The sequence below is a fragment of the Serinus canaria genome, chromosome 28, assembly GCF_022539315.1.
Source record: "Serinus canaria isolate serCan28SL12 chromosome 28, serCan2020, whole genome shotgun sequence".
NCBI classification, from domain to species: Eukaryota; Metazoa; Chordata; class Aves; order Passeriformes; family Fringillidae; genus Serinus; species Serinus canaria.
In genome coordinates, this window is record NC_066341.1 from 23,775 (window position 1) to 38,522 (window position 14,748).

Here is a 14,748-nt window from a genome sequence, read left to right on the forward strand (position 1 = left end):
CGGGCCCGCCCGGCCGCCGCCTCCCGCCCCTCGCTCCGCCCCGGCCGCGGCCCGACCCAGCGGGAGGAAGATGGCGGCGCTCATCCCCCTCAGCCAGCAGGTACCGGGCTGCCGGGGACGCGCGGCCCTCCGCACCGGCGGCCGGGGCGGGCGCGGGGAGGGGCAGCGGGGCTGCATCGTAGCCGGGTGCAGCCGGGCTGGAATTGGCGCCGGGTCCAGGCCCTGTGCCGGGAGGGGCACGGCCCTCGGAGAATAAGGGTCGGGGCGCGGCGGGGAGCGGGACCCGGGCGGGGCAAGGGCGGCGAGCGGTCCCCGCTGTGCCCCGGAACCGCGGTGGGCGCTGCTGGGGGGCCACAAGCTGCGCCGGCGCCCTCCCCTTATGGAGGCCCTGGAGCTGTGTCCCTGGGGAGGGGCTGAGGGTCTCCTGGCGCTTCCCCACCCCGAGCCGCCGGGATTACCGCGGGCCAGGGCTTTGAAGGCGAGAGGGCTGGTGCTCCGCACGTCACCCCGTTTTCTTGTTGGTACCGGGGGGTGATGCCGCCTCGAACTGCTGAGCTGTTGTGACGGGGTGCCGTGACCGTGTGGGGTGTTCGGGAGGTGCGTGAGGAGCGGGGACACCGGGAGGGGGCTGAGGGATGAGCGAGAGGCGTTCGCCTATCAGGAGGAGGAGAAGCTTCTGTAGGGCAAGGGACAGGGCGCGTATCCCTGACCCCTGGGAGAGGCTGTTTCCAGCTCTAGTTGAATGCTTAAGATCCCTTGCTTGATTTCTGTTGTTACAAGTTTTTTTTATTTGATTTCTCATTTAAATATTTCAAGCCTAAGCAGTGTGATCACTGTTTATTATTTTCCATAGCCATGTGAAGAGAGTCCGTGTACTTATTTGCTTCAAAGCAAAAGAAAAGCACCACCACCCCACTACCTTCAATGTCTTAAAACCAAAACTATTTTCTATACTGTACCTAGGCCAGTCAGGCATTCTGAATGACTCCTATTAGTAGTTTAGATTATTTAAATATATCGATTTCCTTTTAAGAATTATCTTTGAGTTGTGATATTCTAAAAATTTGTCTCGCAGTGGAGTTATGTGGTGCTTGGATAACATAACTTGCTGTGTGTCTTACTAAGAACATGTACTACTGTTTAGTTTCTGTTTTGCAAGAGTCCTGATTAACGTTGGTTTGATTAAGTGAACATACTTGAAAACATCCATGTGAACACAAACTGTTATCAGAAAATTTCGAGTGATCAATGTGGTGCAAAATATGTAAGTCAAACTCTGGATGTGAAAGGGTTTATAGTGGTGAAATTCAATAATACATCGGTAAAAATCAAATCATTATCAAATTACTCTAGAAATTCAGTTTCTCTAGTTTAAATTCTCATTGATCTTTGAGTCTGGCATCAAGGGTATTTATTTTGCTACAAAATGTAAGACCACATTCTGTAAACGTATCAGTTATTTTTATATAGTATTTTCTAACGAATTCAGTGGAAGCATTGTAGTTCTAAAACTTGTTTTTGTATATTGGAACTGTCAAGACTAATCTAGCTCTAAACAGAATTTCCTTTAAAGTAATAAACTTCCTCTTCTAATGGCCTCAGTTTTGTGATTACTAAGGAGATATGTGTTAATTAGAGTAAATGCCAGAAATGGAATTAGACAGAATAGGAGAGGGTATGTGTGTTGTAACATTGAGGCGTATCCACTCAGAAAGCTATAAAATAAGATTATTGGTACCAATATATTAAGAGCTGCAAAGAGTATGGGTAATTCAAGCAGCTTAAAATATTTTATCATTATTCATTTATCATAATAATACTTTATTTAAAATAATTAATGCGATCCAGAGATCCTTGTGACTCCGAGATGACTTCAGGAAAGGGAATTAATTGTTCTGGTGGCAGGTGCTTACTTGTGCCTTTTTGCCAGACCTGCACTAAGGGACTTGGAGCGATATCCGTGCGTGTGCACTGCCTACCGCACAGTGTGCAGGCTGAAGACTTCGACTTCTGAACAGGAAGTCAACTTGGAGGTTAAACAACAAGGCACTAGGGCTCTAACAGGTTGTGCTTTGACATCGTCAACAGTGCACTCTTCAAAATTTTTGTCTCTGCCGATGTTGACAGTCTTGGGTTGGTCCTTCGTGAGCAGATGTCACCAAATTACAGAATCCTCTTGAATGATGGTGATGTCATCACATGTGGTGATGGGTAGATAGAGAGCTGTGCTATTTTTATCACTTGAACCCATTTTGTCTGGTCTGCTTCATCACAGAGATGCAGTCATTTAGGTAAATCGGTCAGAAAGACTGAATCTTTGAAAGATTCTGCAAGTAGAGAATTGATCTTGAGGTGCTTTTCAGCAGTGGTTGGGGGAATAATTTGCTGTAGAAGAAATTTCACAGCATTGAAGCACATCACCCTGGCTTCCTGCCACCTCTGCCAGGTAAGTCAGCTCTGTGTCATGGCTGACAATATCAAATGGGGGTGACGGGAATGTCTGGTGATGGGATGAGATCATTCAGTCCTGCTGCTGGAGCAGTTTGCTCTCTGTCTTGGTACGAATCCAGTCTCTGCATGCTCTAGGTCACTCACTGCATCAGTTTGAGGAGCTTGTGGTTGGTGGTTGACTCCCGTGTCTGAGCTTTCTGATAAACAAGAGGTGCATAGTTTGGTGATAGTTGGCTGAAAATATGGTTTTATTCAGAGTGGAACAGGCTATTTCCTACTTCCACCTTTTCTCAGAATGATGTGTTTCCTGCTTGGACAGGAACACAATGCTTATATGTGCTGATTGTTTACATGCCAGCACAAAGAATAGTGAGATTTATGAGTTATGTTTGGAACATCCTTCTGAAATCCTGTCTGCCATCAGGGAGAGCAAGAGCTTCCAGAGGGTGCTGATGTTGGAAAATGCAGCAGCTTATTTTGTTGATGGATGTAAGTCAAGTATGATCAAGATGCTTAGGAAACTGTTCTGAAAATGCTGGATTTTTCTATTCAAATAGACCTGTAATCTTTAGAGACTCAGTGTTTGCTTATGCTCGGTTCAGAGAAATTAGTTACTATGGATAGCTCCTTAAATGAAGATTTAGCATGTTTATTGTAAACTCATAAGAAGGTTCTCTTGGTGTAAAATAAAGTTTTCGTGTTCTTGATTGGTCTTTTCTTTCATCATGTTCCTGCCTTCCTTCCTCTCAGAGTAAGCAGAACATCTGGAAATCCATGAGGATAACAAGGAAGAAGGTGACATTGGGAGAGGACAGAGCAGTGATGGGACTTAGTGTGAAATACTCCAGGTGTCTGACTGCTGTCCTAGAGGTGGAGAGTGGTTATCCCAAGCAGGTTTTGTGGCATCTCTGTTGTTTTGCTCATTGACATCTTTATTGAGTTGTTTTGTTGGTTTCTTTTTAAGGCCTCTGAGCGGCCTAAGGACTGACCAGTTTTTGACCAGATTGCTTTTGTTGACATTGAGGCTGAGGAGAGCAATGTGTAGGGATAACCTGCACAGGGTTAGACCTCCCGTGGCAATTCTAGGAGGCCTGTAAGAAGATAGGTTTTGGGGCTTCTGCATCTTTTGGTATTCCAGCTGCCATTTGCTTGGAATGTCGGCAAGAGGAACTGGGATCTGCTTGTTTAGGACACTGAAAAGGCAGGGCTTTCCTTGGGTCTGCAGCTTTCGTGTAATGCAGTGGTTACACCAAGTTGAAATCCTCCAAAAGCGTTGTCAGGGAATTGTGAGAGTTGTTAATTTGCCATTCTTTTAATATATATGTGTTTGGGTTGGGTTAGGGTTTTTTTTTGTTTTTTTTTTTTGTTTGGTTGGTTTGGTGTTGTTTTTTTTTTGTTGTTCTTTTTTTGTTTGGTTTGGTTTTTTGTTTACTCTGTTTCAGTTTAAGATCCTAGTCTTGGAAATGTGTTAACACAGGCTGTGTGTGTGTGCGTATAATTGTCTGCTGAAAATATTCAATACGGATGTATATGGTGCAGTAGGTATTCAGGTCAGCATTTTGTTGAAAGCTGGGCCTTTGTTATCAGTCCTTCTCATACTGAGATCTGAAATACTTCGGCAAATAATTCAAAGCTGTTCTTCAAAATCTTATCCCTATGTAGTGTCACTAAGTAAAAGTGTGAGGAGAGGTAGGAATCCTGATGAATGAGAAGGTCTAAGAGATGACAGTAGTCTGTGGAATTGGTGGATCACTGTTATTCACGCTTGAAATTCAAGTGTCCAGTTTGTAACGCAGCAAATTAACACACTATTTTAGGTTCTCAATAGAAGTAATACGCAAAGTGCTATACATTTCTTTTCCTAAATTCTGATTGTTGTTTATTCTGTTTTCTTACTTGTGTTTCAGTTTTCTACTGGGAATCCAATTTATGAAACATATTACAAACAGGTATGTTCTTAAAAAGAAGTAAAAATAAAGTGCAATTTCTTCTTCGCCAAGGTTTCCTTCTCTTTCTTTCCCCATTGCGGTGCTAAAATTGTATGAATTCTGAGTGGTGATGCAATTTCTGTAACTCCTTTTGACCTAGAGGCAAGATTGCATTTCTTAAATCTGTTTTCACAACAGCCACGTTTCAATTAAATTTTAATTTTTCTCCTTCAGGTAGATCCAACATACACAGGGAGAGTTGGGGCAAGTGAAGCTGCTCTGTTTCTTAAAAAGTCTGGTCTCTCTGATATCATCCTTGGAAAAGTAAGTTGAAGGAATTGGATAATGCAGTAGTTGTCTTTACACTTAAGTGAAAGGAAAAATTTAAAAAGAAAATTTGGTTTTTCTGTAACATTTTCGTTGTTAACTCGACAATTCAGTAACATTGTTTGTCATTACTTGAAAGCTGAATGAACACTATGAGAAGACATACAGCAGGAGCTGTTGAGCTAAGTTTTCTTTGAAATTCACAGCAGCTTTTATTTTGTATCTCTACAGATATGGGATTTGGCTGACCCAGAGGGAAAAGGATACTTAGATAAACAGGTAAATGAAATGTTCATGTAGACTTCCTGTATTACCTTTCCCAGATTAGCCTTGTTTCGATCAAGCCCTGGTACCACTAGTAGTTATCTTTATCTTTTTCAGGGTTGAGTTTTGTTTACAAGATGAGTTTTTTCCCCAGCACTGCTCATATCCAAGTGAATTACTCAGTGAGGCTGCGGGAGAAGTTTGGTTCTAATTTTCTGTATCTCTTTTGTTTTGTAAATAATTGGTGTGTGTACTGTGTAGGTACACGGTTATTGAGCCACAAATGAAAACTATGATTTGATTTTAGAAGACTTTTGTGCATGAAAAAATTTAGCATTTTTACTAGAAGTGGCTTGGAATACCAAATAGCAAATTACTTGTAGATACAAATGAACTCTTTCAAAACATTACTCATTTTAAAGAAAAACTGTTGTATTTTACTTAGGAGAGAGTTCTTCATAATAACTAACTTGCAGTTTTCTCCTCTTTGTTTCCTGTTACTGTAAAATTTTTCTGGACTCATCCTTAAAAGCAAAGGGATGGTTGCCATTATGGGGCTGTACATGTGGGGTTTTCTTTTTACTGAGTTGCACGTATACAGTGTTAGTAAAAATGGTAGGTGGGTTACTTTTTGTGATTGAAACCGGTTTTTAATAGACAGCACAATTGTTTGTAGGGTTTCTACGTTGCGTTGCGCCTTGTAGCATGTGCGCAGAATGGCCATGATGTAAACCTGAGCAGTCTGAATTTGACTGTGCCACCTCCTAAATTTGTAAGTAGTATCCACCATTGTAAGTAGTATCCAAATGCAGGTATGTGTTGTATGAGAATTAAGGCTTCAGTTGGAACATTGGAATGATATTGTATTTCATAAATGTCATGGTTCTGGGGCTTCAGGCTGCTGTCAAACAGTTCCTTAGGGCACAGCAGCCAGGGCTGCCGCAGTCTTGTCATGCTGAGTGACAAGAAACCGGCCCCTTCCTGGACTGCAAAACCAGAGTGAGTTTAAGTCTGGTCAGCTTGGTCAGGAAGCTGATGTGGCTAAACTCTAAATTAATGAAAAAAAAGGAAACAAAAAAGATTATTTTGGGGCTGGCTCAACAGGAATGAGTAGTAAAAGGCATTGCTGCAGCATTGCCTTGCACTAGCTGCTGCAGAACCTCTTTGGTTTGTATTGGTTCTGTGTTTGGACACTGAATGCATCTGCTAGATGTCCTTACTCAAGTACTGTAATGCTATAAAATGAGTGTGACTTCTATTTAGGTACATGTGCAGCCTATTTTCCTCAATGTAGTTAAGCTTCATGTCTATAACCATCTCAAACTTAGTGCAATTAATAAGTACTAGAGACAGAAGTAAGTATTTTTATCTATTTTTATATATATAAAAATAAAAAAATTTCTCATTTTCAGCATGACACTAGCAGTCCTTTGCTGATCACACCACCCTCCACAGAGACTCACTGGGCTGTTAGGGTAAGTGTAAAAGAGCACATTCCATCCGTTTTTTAGAAGTAAATATTTTTCCTGTGTGTAATTTTTCCAGTGAGAGAAATTTGTATCAAATGTATTTCCCATTTCAGAAGTCCTCCCTTTCTGTGCAAACCTGTGCACAATAGAGAACACCAAAGTGTAGCTTTAGATATGGAATAAGTATTAAACAACCCTTTGACAGCCACTGGTGGGATGTTTTTAAGAAAATGAATTTTAATCTTTTGCCTGGATTTCTTCCAGAATCCTACAATTAGGCACTTTGTTTGTATAAAGGAACCCCACTGGGAACAGCAAAGCGTTTCACCGCATCCAGTCTGAACTGTTAATTAAAAGCTTGAGTTCCTAGTTTCAAATTAGTATTCAATGATACAAGCAATATATATAATTTGGAAAAAATAACTTTTGATTCATATGTAGGGATGTCTATATTTAGGTAATTTTCAACTCCAAACATTTCCAAAAGGTAGAAATTTAATAAAAATCTTGCAGTTATATGTACTTTAAAGTGGGAAGAATAAGTTTTAATTCTATAGAGTTTATCCAAGTTACTTTAAAAGAGAAGCACACCTTGTCTGCTGCATGGTAAAATCTCCCAGCTGTCATGACCTTTAGATTTAGGAACCTAATTTCAAAGCTTTCTCTGTGGGTTTACATTTAAATACAGTTCAGTGGCACTTGCAAGAAAGCTTGGAAATTTAAGATGAATACATGACTGACCAGTCTTAATTTCTTGCAAGATCTCATTTTCATTACTCACACAGACACACTTTTTTACTTATTCAGACTATTTCTTACCAACTAGGTGGAAGAAAAAGCAAAGTTTGATGGTATTTTTGAAAGCCTTTTGCCAGTAAATGGTTTACTTTCAGGAGACAAAGTAAAACCAGTACTCATGAATTCAAAGCTACCTCTTGATATCCTCGGAAGGGTAAGTAAGTTGTTTAGATATAGCTAGTCTCTATTTAGCTTCTTGTAATTGCAATGTTAAAAATGTAATTTATCAACAGAGATCAGGTTTTGGCTGAGATTTTGCATCATGTGCATGTTGTAAAGCAGGAACATTAAGACTCTGAAGTCTTCCACTTAGAAATAAGAGTAGTAATTTCAACCCTAGAGTAGATTGGCTTCATTGTCTCTCTGTTCATTTACAAGTGAAAATTTGATTTTGGTTGTTTAAGAACAAGGAAAAGCTTTCCTGAATCATAATAGCTATTAGGACATTAGATTCGGCTGTTTTGTCATTTTTACTAATATGAGTTATTAGATATACTGTTAAATCCATCCTCTGTTTGTACAGGAGAATACCTTAAAACATCTTCCTTTTTTCATAGTGCAAATTATCGAGTTGGTTTTTCTTTCATGTGTGTTTATGAATACTTCCAAGGTCTGAGTTTTGTCTATCCATTGTATACTTACAAGGGAAGCAAAACTTAAGTATTTTTCTGCCTCCATTAAAAACACGTTCTTTAATGCTTCGCATATTGATATTTTGAGTACATTCTGTGTCAGTGTTCCATCTGCGTTACATACTTTTATCTCTTCAGGAAGAAGTGCCTCTTGCTCTGTATTATCTACAAAATCTAAGTATGATTTGTTTTAATTCTGTACTTGAGTATTGTGAAGTCTTGAAAGGCTTCAGATTTTATCTTGTTATTGTCACAATAGAAATGCAGGAAGCTTTTGCCTCTTCCAGAAAAATTTGTGGATGAGATAAGGCACTGAAGAAATGGAGAAAAGTCTAATTAAGGAGCTTAAATTTGTCAAGGGTCCAGTGATAAAGCAGAGTTCTCACAACTGAGCCTCAAGTCTTGGCTTTTTGTGGACTCCACTATCCCCAGGTCATATTGATGATTAAACAGTGCTGTGTTGGAGTTCACAAAGTTTTGTATCTCTCTAAATCTCCTGCAAGTTTCATTGATGTGCCTCACCTAATAATGAACTAAATTAAGCATTGATAAATGCTTAAATTCTCTCCTACAGGAAATTCTGGGGGCCAGAGGGAGTTGCACATAGTTTTAGTTTTTAGTAGAAAACCCTAATCATCTAGGAATGAAATAGGAATGAGAGATGTATTGAATTTTCTGTTGAATTTTCTTGTGAGGAATTTGAATGGTCTGCTAGCCCGCACCCTCTGGGCAGTTCTGAAAGCCACCTCTAAATGCTTTTACTCAGCTTGATGGCTCTGCAATTGCATCATAGAAAGATGAAAAACCTGTCTGAGTGGCAGCTAGAATTTGTTAGAGCCAGTATTGATTAATGTGGCCTGTGCTCTAATGCAGTCTCTTTCATCAGAGAATTTTTAGATAGGTAGTATAACTAATATGATCTTCACCAAAATCTATGAGGAGTCTTTAGAGGGCATGTTAATACAATGAACACATAAAGTGTAACTTGGTCTGCAAATCATTTTTTCATCTTAATTGCTGTAGGTTTGGGATCTCAGTGATATTGATAAAGATGGTCACCTGGACAAGGATGAATTTGCTGTGGTAGGTTGCTTTAAATTCTCAATTCACTGTCTAGTCTGTCGAAGCAAATAGCTAGTTTCTTTCTCAAGAGCTTTGCGGCTTTCTGTGCTACAGTCAACTATTCTAATCTAAGTTGTTCACATGGAGCTATTTAATGACCTTCCTCAAGTCCACCTACTGACTCTTGCCTGTGTCAAGATTAAATTTGTTGGAATTACGTTCAAAATTAATTGCTCTGGTTTACCTTTCTAGTCTTACTTTCTTTGTTTTACTAATTTGTAAGTGACTGACACAGGACATTCTTGTTGCTTTTTCTAAATAATTGTGAATGTTGTCTGACCTTTTTGCCTTTGCAGGCAATGCATTTGGTTTATAGAGCTCTTGAGAAAGAGTCAGTTCCTTCACAATTGCCCCCTTCTCTCATACCACCTTCGAAAAGAAAGAAGACATCAGTCTTTCCTGGTGCAGTTCCTGTTCTCCCTGCAAGTCCTCCCCCAAAAGACAGCCTCCGTTCCACCCCATCCCATGGCAGTGGCACCAGTCTGAACAGCATAGGGAGCTTGTCTCCTAAGCACAGCATCAAACCAGCACAGGTACACGTCTTTCTTTTTTATTTTTGTAGATTTGTGTATTTGTAAGATGTAGGAAAAATAAATACGTTTTTTGATTTCTGCCTCATGTGTTCGGATGATTTGGGTGGAGAGGGTGAAATGAGAATGGTAGGACTTGGAAGAACATTGGGTGAATTTTAATCAGTGACCACGAGGTAGCAAATCATAGGGGGAATTTTCACTTTATAGAAAGTTTGTAGAAAGTGGAACCATGGAAAGGTTTTGTTTGTGTATCTGCTTTAACACCAAAGAAATCATTAATCTACTTCTAAATCTCCTGCTATTAGCGTGAGGACTTTATATACTTAATTGGGTCTGTATTTCCAAAGAATTAATGCTTTTCAACTGATGAATAGCTGTTTATCAGTGTTTTTATTCAGATAAAAAGTGTGAAGTTAAAACATGCAGTGAAAATACTTATTTACTAGTCAGACTGGAGTATGCAAGATGTTCAGCACATCCAGCTCTGGATAATGTCATATATACTTAGTGTGTTCATAAAGACTGTTTCTGTTCTTTTGAAATGCCAACCTTTGTTTTGCAGCCAGCTGTTAATTGGGTGGTACCAGTGTCTGAAAAAGTGCGATATGATGAAATTTTCTTAAAAACAGACACAGACATGGATGGGTTTGTGAGTGGCCAAGAAGTAAAGGACATTTTTATGCATTCAGGTCTATCTCAGAATCTCTTAGCACATATATGGTAAGAATTCTGTACTAGCTGTATTTTTGTAGCTTGCTGGTCTGGGAAGTCAGATTCAGAATGTGATCCTAACATTAAAAAGACACCAGAAACAAACAAAAAACCCCCAACTTCTTTTACTTGTCCACATACTACAATATGTGGACTATATGGAAAACTAAGGGAGAAATAAATACTCCCTTTGCTTTTCTGGGAGCAGGGCCAATAGGTCAGTCTGTGATTTGTGATTGTCTTTTGAAGTTCTAGTGCTCTAAATATTTTCACAGACTAACACTACTCTGTTCGGTCAAATATGTGTAATAAAATACTGCACTGTTTATGGAAATCTGACTAGACTAAGTAAGCTCTGATGAGGATGAACCAAAAAGAAATTACGTATATATATGTATTTCAGGCTTTTTAGTAGAGCAGAAATAAGATTTTTTTGTCTGTAAGTACGATATGTTTTTTAACAGGTCTTTGGCCGACACGAGACAGATGGGAAAGCTCAGCAAAGACCAGTTTGCACTCGCCATGTATCTCATTCAGCAGAAGGTCAGCAAAGGGATTGATCCTCCACAAGCGTTAACTCCAGATATGATCCCTCCCTCAGACAGAAACACACCCATCCAGGTAAGTCAGCAATTTGTTGTTGCTGAGCTTAGGTGCTTTAAAAGTAATGGGCTTTAAAAGTGCTTTAAAAGTAATGGGCTTTGAATGTGAATTTTGTGTGGGGTTTTGTTTTAGTATTACGATAAAGAATTGCCAATATTTTTTCTTATCTCCTCTTACAAAATCCTTATAACATTTGAAAATATAGCTAATTTTTTAACAACCAAGACAGCAGGTAAAGAAAAATGCAGTAAAATACTCCATAAACCAAGGAGTAATAATGCTGGAAAAAATCTACCATAAAGTATAATCCTTTGTCATACAGAAGGTTGAGTCAGGGAACTTGTAACAGCAAATATTAAAAGCTGGTTGATCAGCATGTCTCTGACTGTGATCAGCACCATATTCCTCCCATGGAAACGTAAAATTTTTTAATGGCTAAATGAGGAGTGATGACTTCCTAGTTTCTGAGATTCATCCTTTGTAGCAGTCCGCAGTCCTGTATCCATCACTGCTAATACCACTTTACTGGAGCATCTGATCCTTTGCTGACCCTGCTTTGTTTCTTTCCTTGACAGCATGTCAGTGAACTTCTGAAACTGAATTGAAGAGTTACTTCTGTCATGTCACTACATTCACCTTTTCTATAAATTATACTGTGTTTTTCTTTACTTTCATTGCTTTCCCTAACCAGAAACCTTTGGAACTCTATTTATTTTAATTATTGCTGTTGCTATGATCCTCCTAAGGTTTTTCCTATATCCTTTTCCTATAGACTCTATCAGGTTACTTGACCCCTGTAGGAACTGAGATCTCAGCACTAACAGAAATGCGGCGTGTGAGTAATTGCAGTGTCCAAAGGAATGCACATTTCTAATGTATGCTTTTTTTAACGTCAAAAAAATTTTTATTTCTACACCTTTGCCTGCCTTTGCTCTTGAGTTCTGTGCCACTTGCTCTTGACGTGGTGATAATGTCACAGCAATGTGAAGTGCCCAGCACTGGCTGCCAGCCTGATGATATTCCTTCCTTCAACAACTGGAGATGTATTGATCTGGCAGGAAGTTCCTGGAACAGGCAGCTCAGTGCTGTTGAAATTACTCCTGGACTAGTTCTCTGCAGCTTTGAGCAGTAAATACATCTTGGTGTGAGAGCTTTAATCTTCCTGCTATTTTCAGTTAATTGATTTTTTTTACCATATAGTATTTGTTTAGCTGAGCATAAAAGAAAATAAACTGTATGCTTCTATGAGCTTTAAGTGACTCTTATCCTAACCAGTGCAGCAGCTCATTTTAATTTATTTCGTAGTCGTATTGGGAGACACGTGGCTGTGATCCTGTCCAGCATTCAGTACAGGTCTCCCAGCAAATCTGTATCTGGCCTGACAATATAAAAGTGATTTTTGATTTGCTGGAAGAATTTGTAGTTGTCATTTGTGATTATTTAATGGCACATTACCAAAAAAATGATCCCCCAAAAGTAAGGACTTAATTAAATTATTTAAACTGCATATTCACCTATTGTTTCCACAAAAATGTCACATCTTACTCTGCTGGTCTTGGCTTGTTGGTTGGGTTCTTTTTTGTTTTTTAATGTTTAATAAAGCCAAGCTTTCTGTGGTTATCACAGCTGTCTCGAAGTGAGTGAAGCAGGCAAACTGCATTCTTCTCTTTGAAACGCTATATAAAAATTGTAGGTCTCCTGGTTTGTCAGACTAGCAGTGAGTTCAGTGCTGCAGTTTTTGCTCAGTTGTGGTGAGCTTTTTATGAAAGAGCAGTCCTTTTTATAATAACAATAACAACCAGTTTTGTATGTAACGCTGATATCCTTTCTTAACTTATCTAGAAGGCAGGGGTTGGCCTCTGTATCTTCCCTGATCTCTGCTTGAATGAATGTAGAAACAACCTACAGAAAATGGGGTATAGTTGCAAAAATTGCCTTTAATTTGTGACAGGGCTCTAGAAGACTGGAATTACAATCTTATTTCATTATGTCCTCTGTAAACTTTACTATTGACTAGAACAGAACTAAGTTTTAGGTTTTGAATTTTAATTCTACCATTTCTGCAATTTCATTGTTGGCATTGTGCCTGTCCTTTCATTGCTGTGCGTTCAGTTAAACAGGCATATTAAAAATTCTCCTGTCTCAGGGGTAGAATTGTGTGGCATGTTCTTTGCTTGTTACAGAATAATTTGATATCTCTTATGGAATTTTGCAAATGCAAATAATGAAGATTTTGTATCCCACCTTTGTCCTCAGCCTTTGTTAAAGGAAGAGCTTTGTTACTACTTGACATTTTAATAGATTGTTTCATTATTAACAGGATAGCGCAAGTTCTGTTGGATCAGGAGAATTTACAGGGGTGAAGGAGCTGGATGATATTAGTCAAGAAATTGCACAGCTGCAGAGGTAATAGTTGTGGACTGTCTTGGTGTAGAACACCTAAGTCTGTAGTACTGATGTGTCGGTTTATTTTCTCTTAGTCATTTTGTCATTATTTGTTGCTGTAATTGGTGATGAATTTCCTAGTGGTACCCTACAGGTCTATCAGGTGACTTGAGAAGATTGATGATGGGCACAGGTGGCATTTTTCAAGGAATAATTGATACCTATGCACCTCTTCTTCTTTAAAGAATACATGAGAATAGAGGCTGGCGTTTTTGTCTGCATAGTGTGTCCAGACTAATATTTAATTGATTTTTGCATGTGTGCTGTGTTATTTAACTAATCACAAATACATGTTCTTGTTTATCTGGTAGAGAAAAATATTCTCTGGAGCAGGACATTAGGGAAAAGGAAGAATCAATCAGACAGAAAACCAGTGAAGTTCAGGTAAAAACTGCTTATTATCAGTAGTTTTCATGTTAATTTAAGTAATATGTAGCAATATAGGATTTTTTTTTCTGTTGTTCTGTCATTCTTTCTTTCTTGGGATTTTCCTCTAACTGGCAGAAAGATATTTATTTTACTGTTCTCCATCAGAACATGTTTTCATCTGATGCTGGCTAATATAAGCATAGTATACGTGAACAGTTTGAATGTCTTTTTTGTTAGTGTTTAACTAACATGTAATTGAGGAAATCAGTGTTTGGAGAGTTTGGTTTTGATAATTAGGATAACTCAATGCAATGTGCTCTGTGTCACAGTCCCTTTTCCTTCTTGTGAGCAGTGATTTATTTCCTGATGTCTTACAGAAGTTCCTGCAGAAACAAAATAGGCAATGCAGAGTGTAGCCTATATGATATAGAAAATATTCTGATTTTTGTTAAGTTCTTTGTCTGTGGCTGATGCTTCCTTAAGACAACAGCTAAATATGAGTTACAAGTTGTGGAATTTTCTTCAGGAGCTGCAAAACGATTTGGACAGGGAAACAAGTAACTTGCAAGAGCTGGAGGCTCAAAAACAAGATGCCCAAGACCGCCTGGATGAGATGGACCAGCAGAAAGCCAAACTGAAAGATATGCTGAATGATGTAAGGCAGAAATGCCAGGAAGAAACACAGGTGGTAAGTGGATGTTAATTTTGGACTGGCTCAAGAGTAAAATGTTTTCTATTAAGGGAAATTCTGTTTATTTAATGAATAAACTTTCTTTTTACCATAAATAACAATTTTTAGACAACATTTAGACAAATGCAGTGGTCCAAGAAAGGATTTTGCCATCCTTAATATCTTCCGTAAAGGTCATAAAAGATTATCGGATTGAACTCTATGATCTCCAGGGGTCCCTTTCTACAGGAATTGTTGTTCTGAGGATATGTCAAACATTTATTCAGCCTAATAGGGCAGTTGAAAATCAGTGGTTTTAACCCATGAGACAGTCCATGGCAGTGGTGCTGGTTTTGATCACTCTGAATGTCATCAGGATTGAGTTTTCAGGTGGATGCAATTGCCAGTGGAAATAGGATGTTACCT

General features: G+C 39.0%; 1 protein-coding gene across 7 annotated transcripts in view; it reads left to right on the top strand.

Moving 5' to 3' along the window:
* Positions 1 to 46: 46 nt before the first annotated feature.
* EPS15L1 (epidermal growth factor receptor pathway substrate 15 like 1) overlaps positions 47 to 14,748 on the top strand; it is a 46,024-nt gene continuing 31,322 nt past the window's right edge. For 5 of the 7 annotated variants that reach the window (XM_050986021.1, XM_050986023.1, XM_050986022.1 and 2 more), the window contains exons 1-14: positions 51 to 100; positions 4,359 to 4,400; positions 4,614 to 4,703; positions 4,938 to 4,985; positions 5,647 to 5,742; positions 6,383 to 6,445; positions 7,266 to 7,391; positions 8,893 to 8,952; positions 9,288 to 9,524; positions 10,087 to 10,244; positions 10,700 to 10,856; positions 13,159 to 13,244; positions 13,595 to 13,667; positions 14,179 to 14,340. In XM_050986021.1, coding sequence (XP_050841978.1) covers positions 71 to 100; positions 4,359 to 4,400; positions 4,614 to 4,703; positions 4,938 to 4,985; positions 5,647 to 5,742; positions 6,383 to 6,445; positions 7,266 to 7,391; positions 8,893 to 8,952; positions 9,288 to 9,524; positions 10,087 to 10,244; positions 10,700 to 10,856; positions 13,159 to 13,244; positions 13,595 to 13,667; positions 14,179 to 14,340 — 1,428 coding nt within the window. In that variant the 5' untranslated portion in view covers positions 51 to 70. Of the gene's footprint in view, positions 101 to 4,358; positions 4,401 to 4,613; positions 4,704 to 4,937; positions 4,986 to 5,646; positions 5,743 to 6,382; positions 6,446 to 7,265; positions 7,392 to 8,892; positions 8,953 to 9,287; positions 9,525 to 10,086; positions 10,245 to 10,699; positions 10,857 to 13,158; positions 13,245 to 13,594; positions 13,668 to 14,178; positions 14,341 to 14,748 lie in introns of those variants that run through there. The other 2 variants (XM_030231691.2, XM_050986024.1) reach the window with 2 other exon arrangements.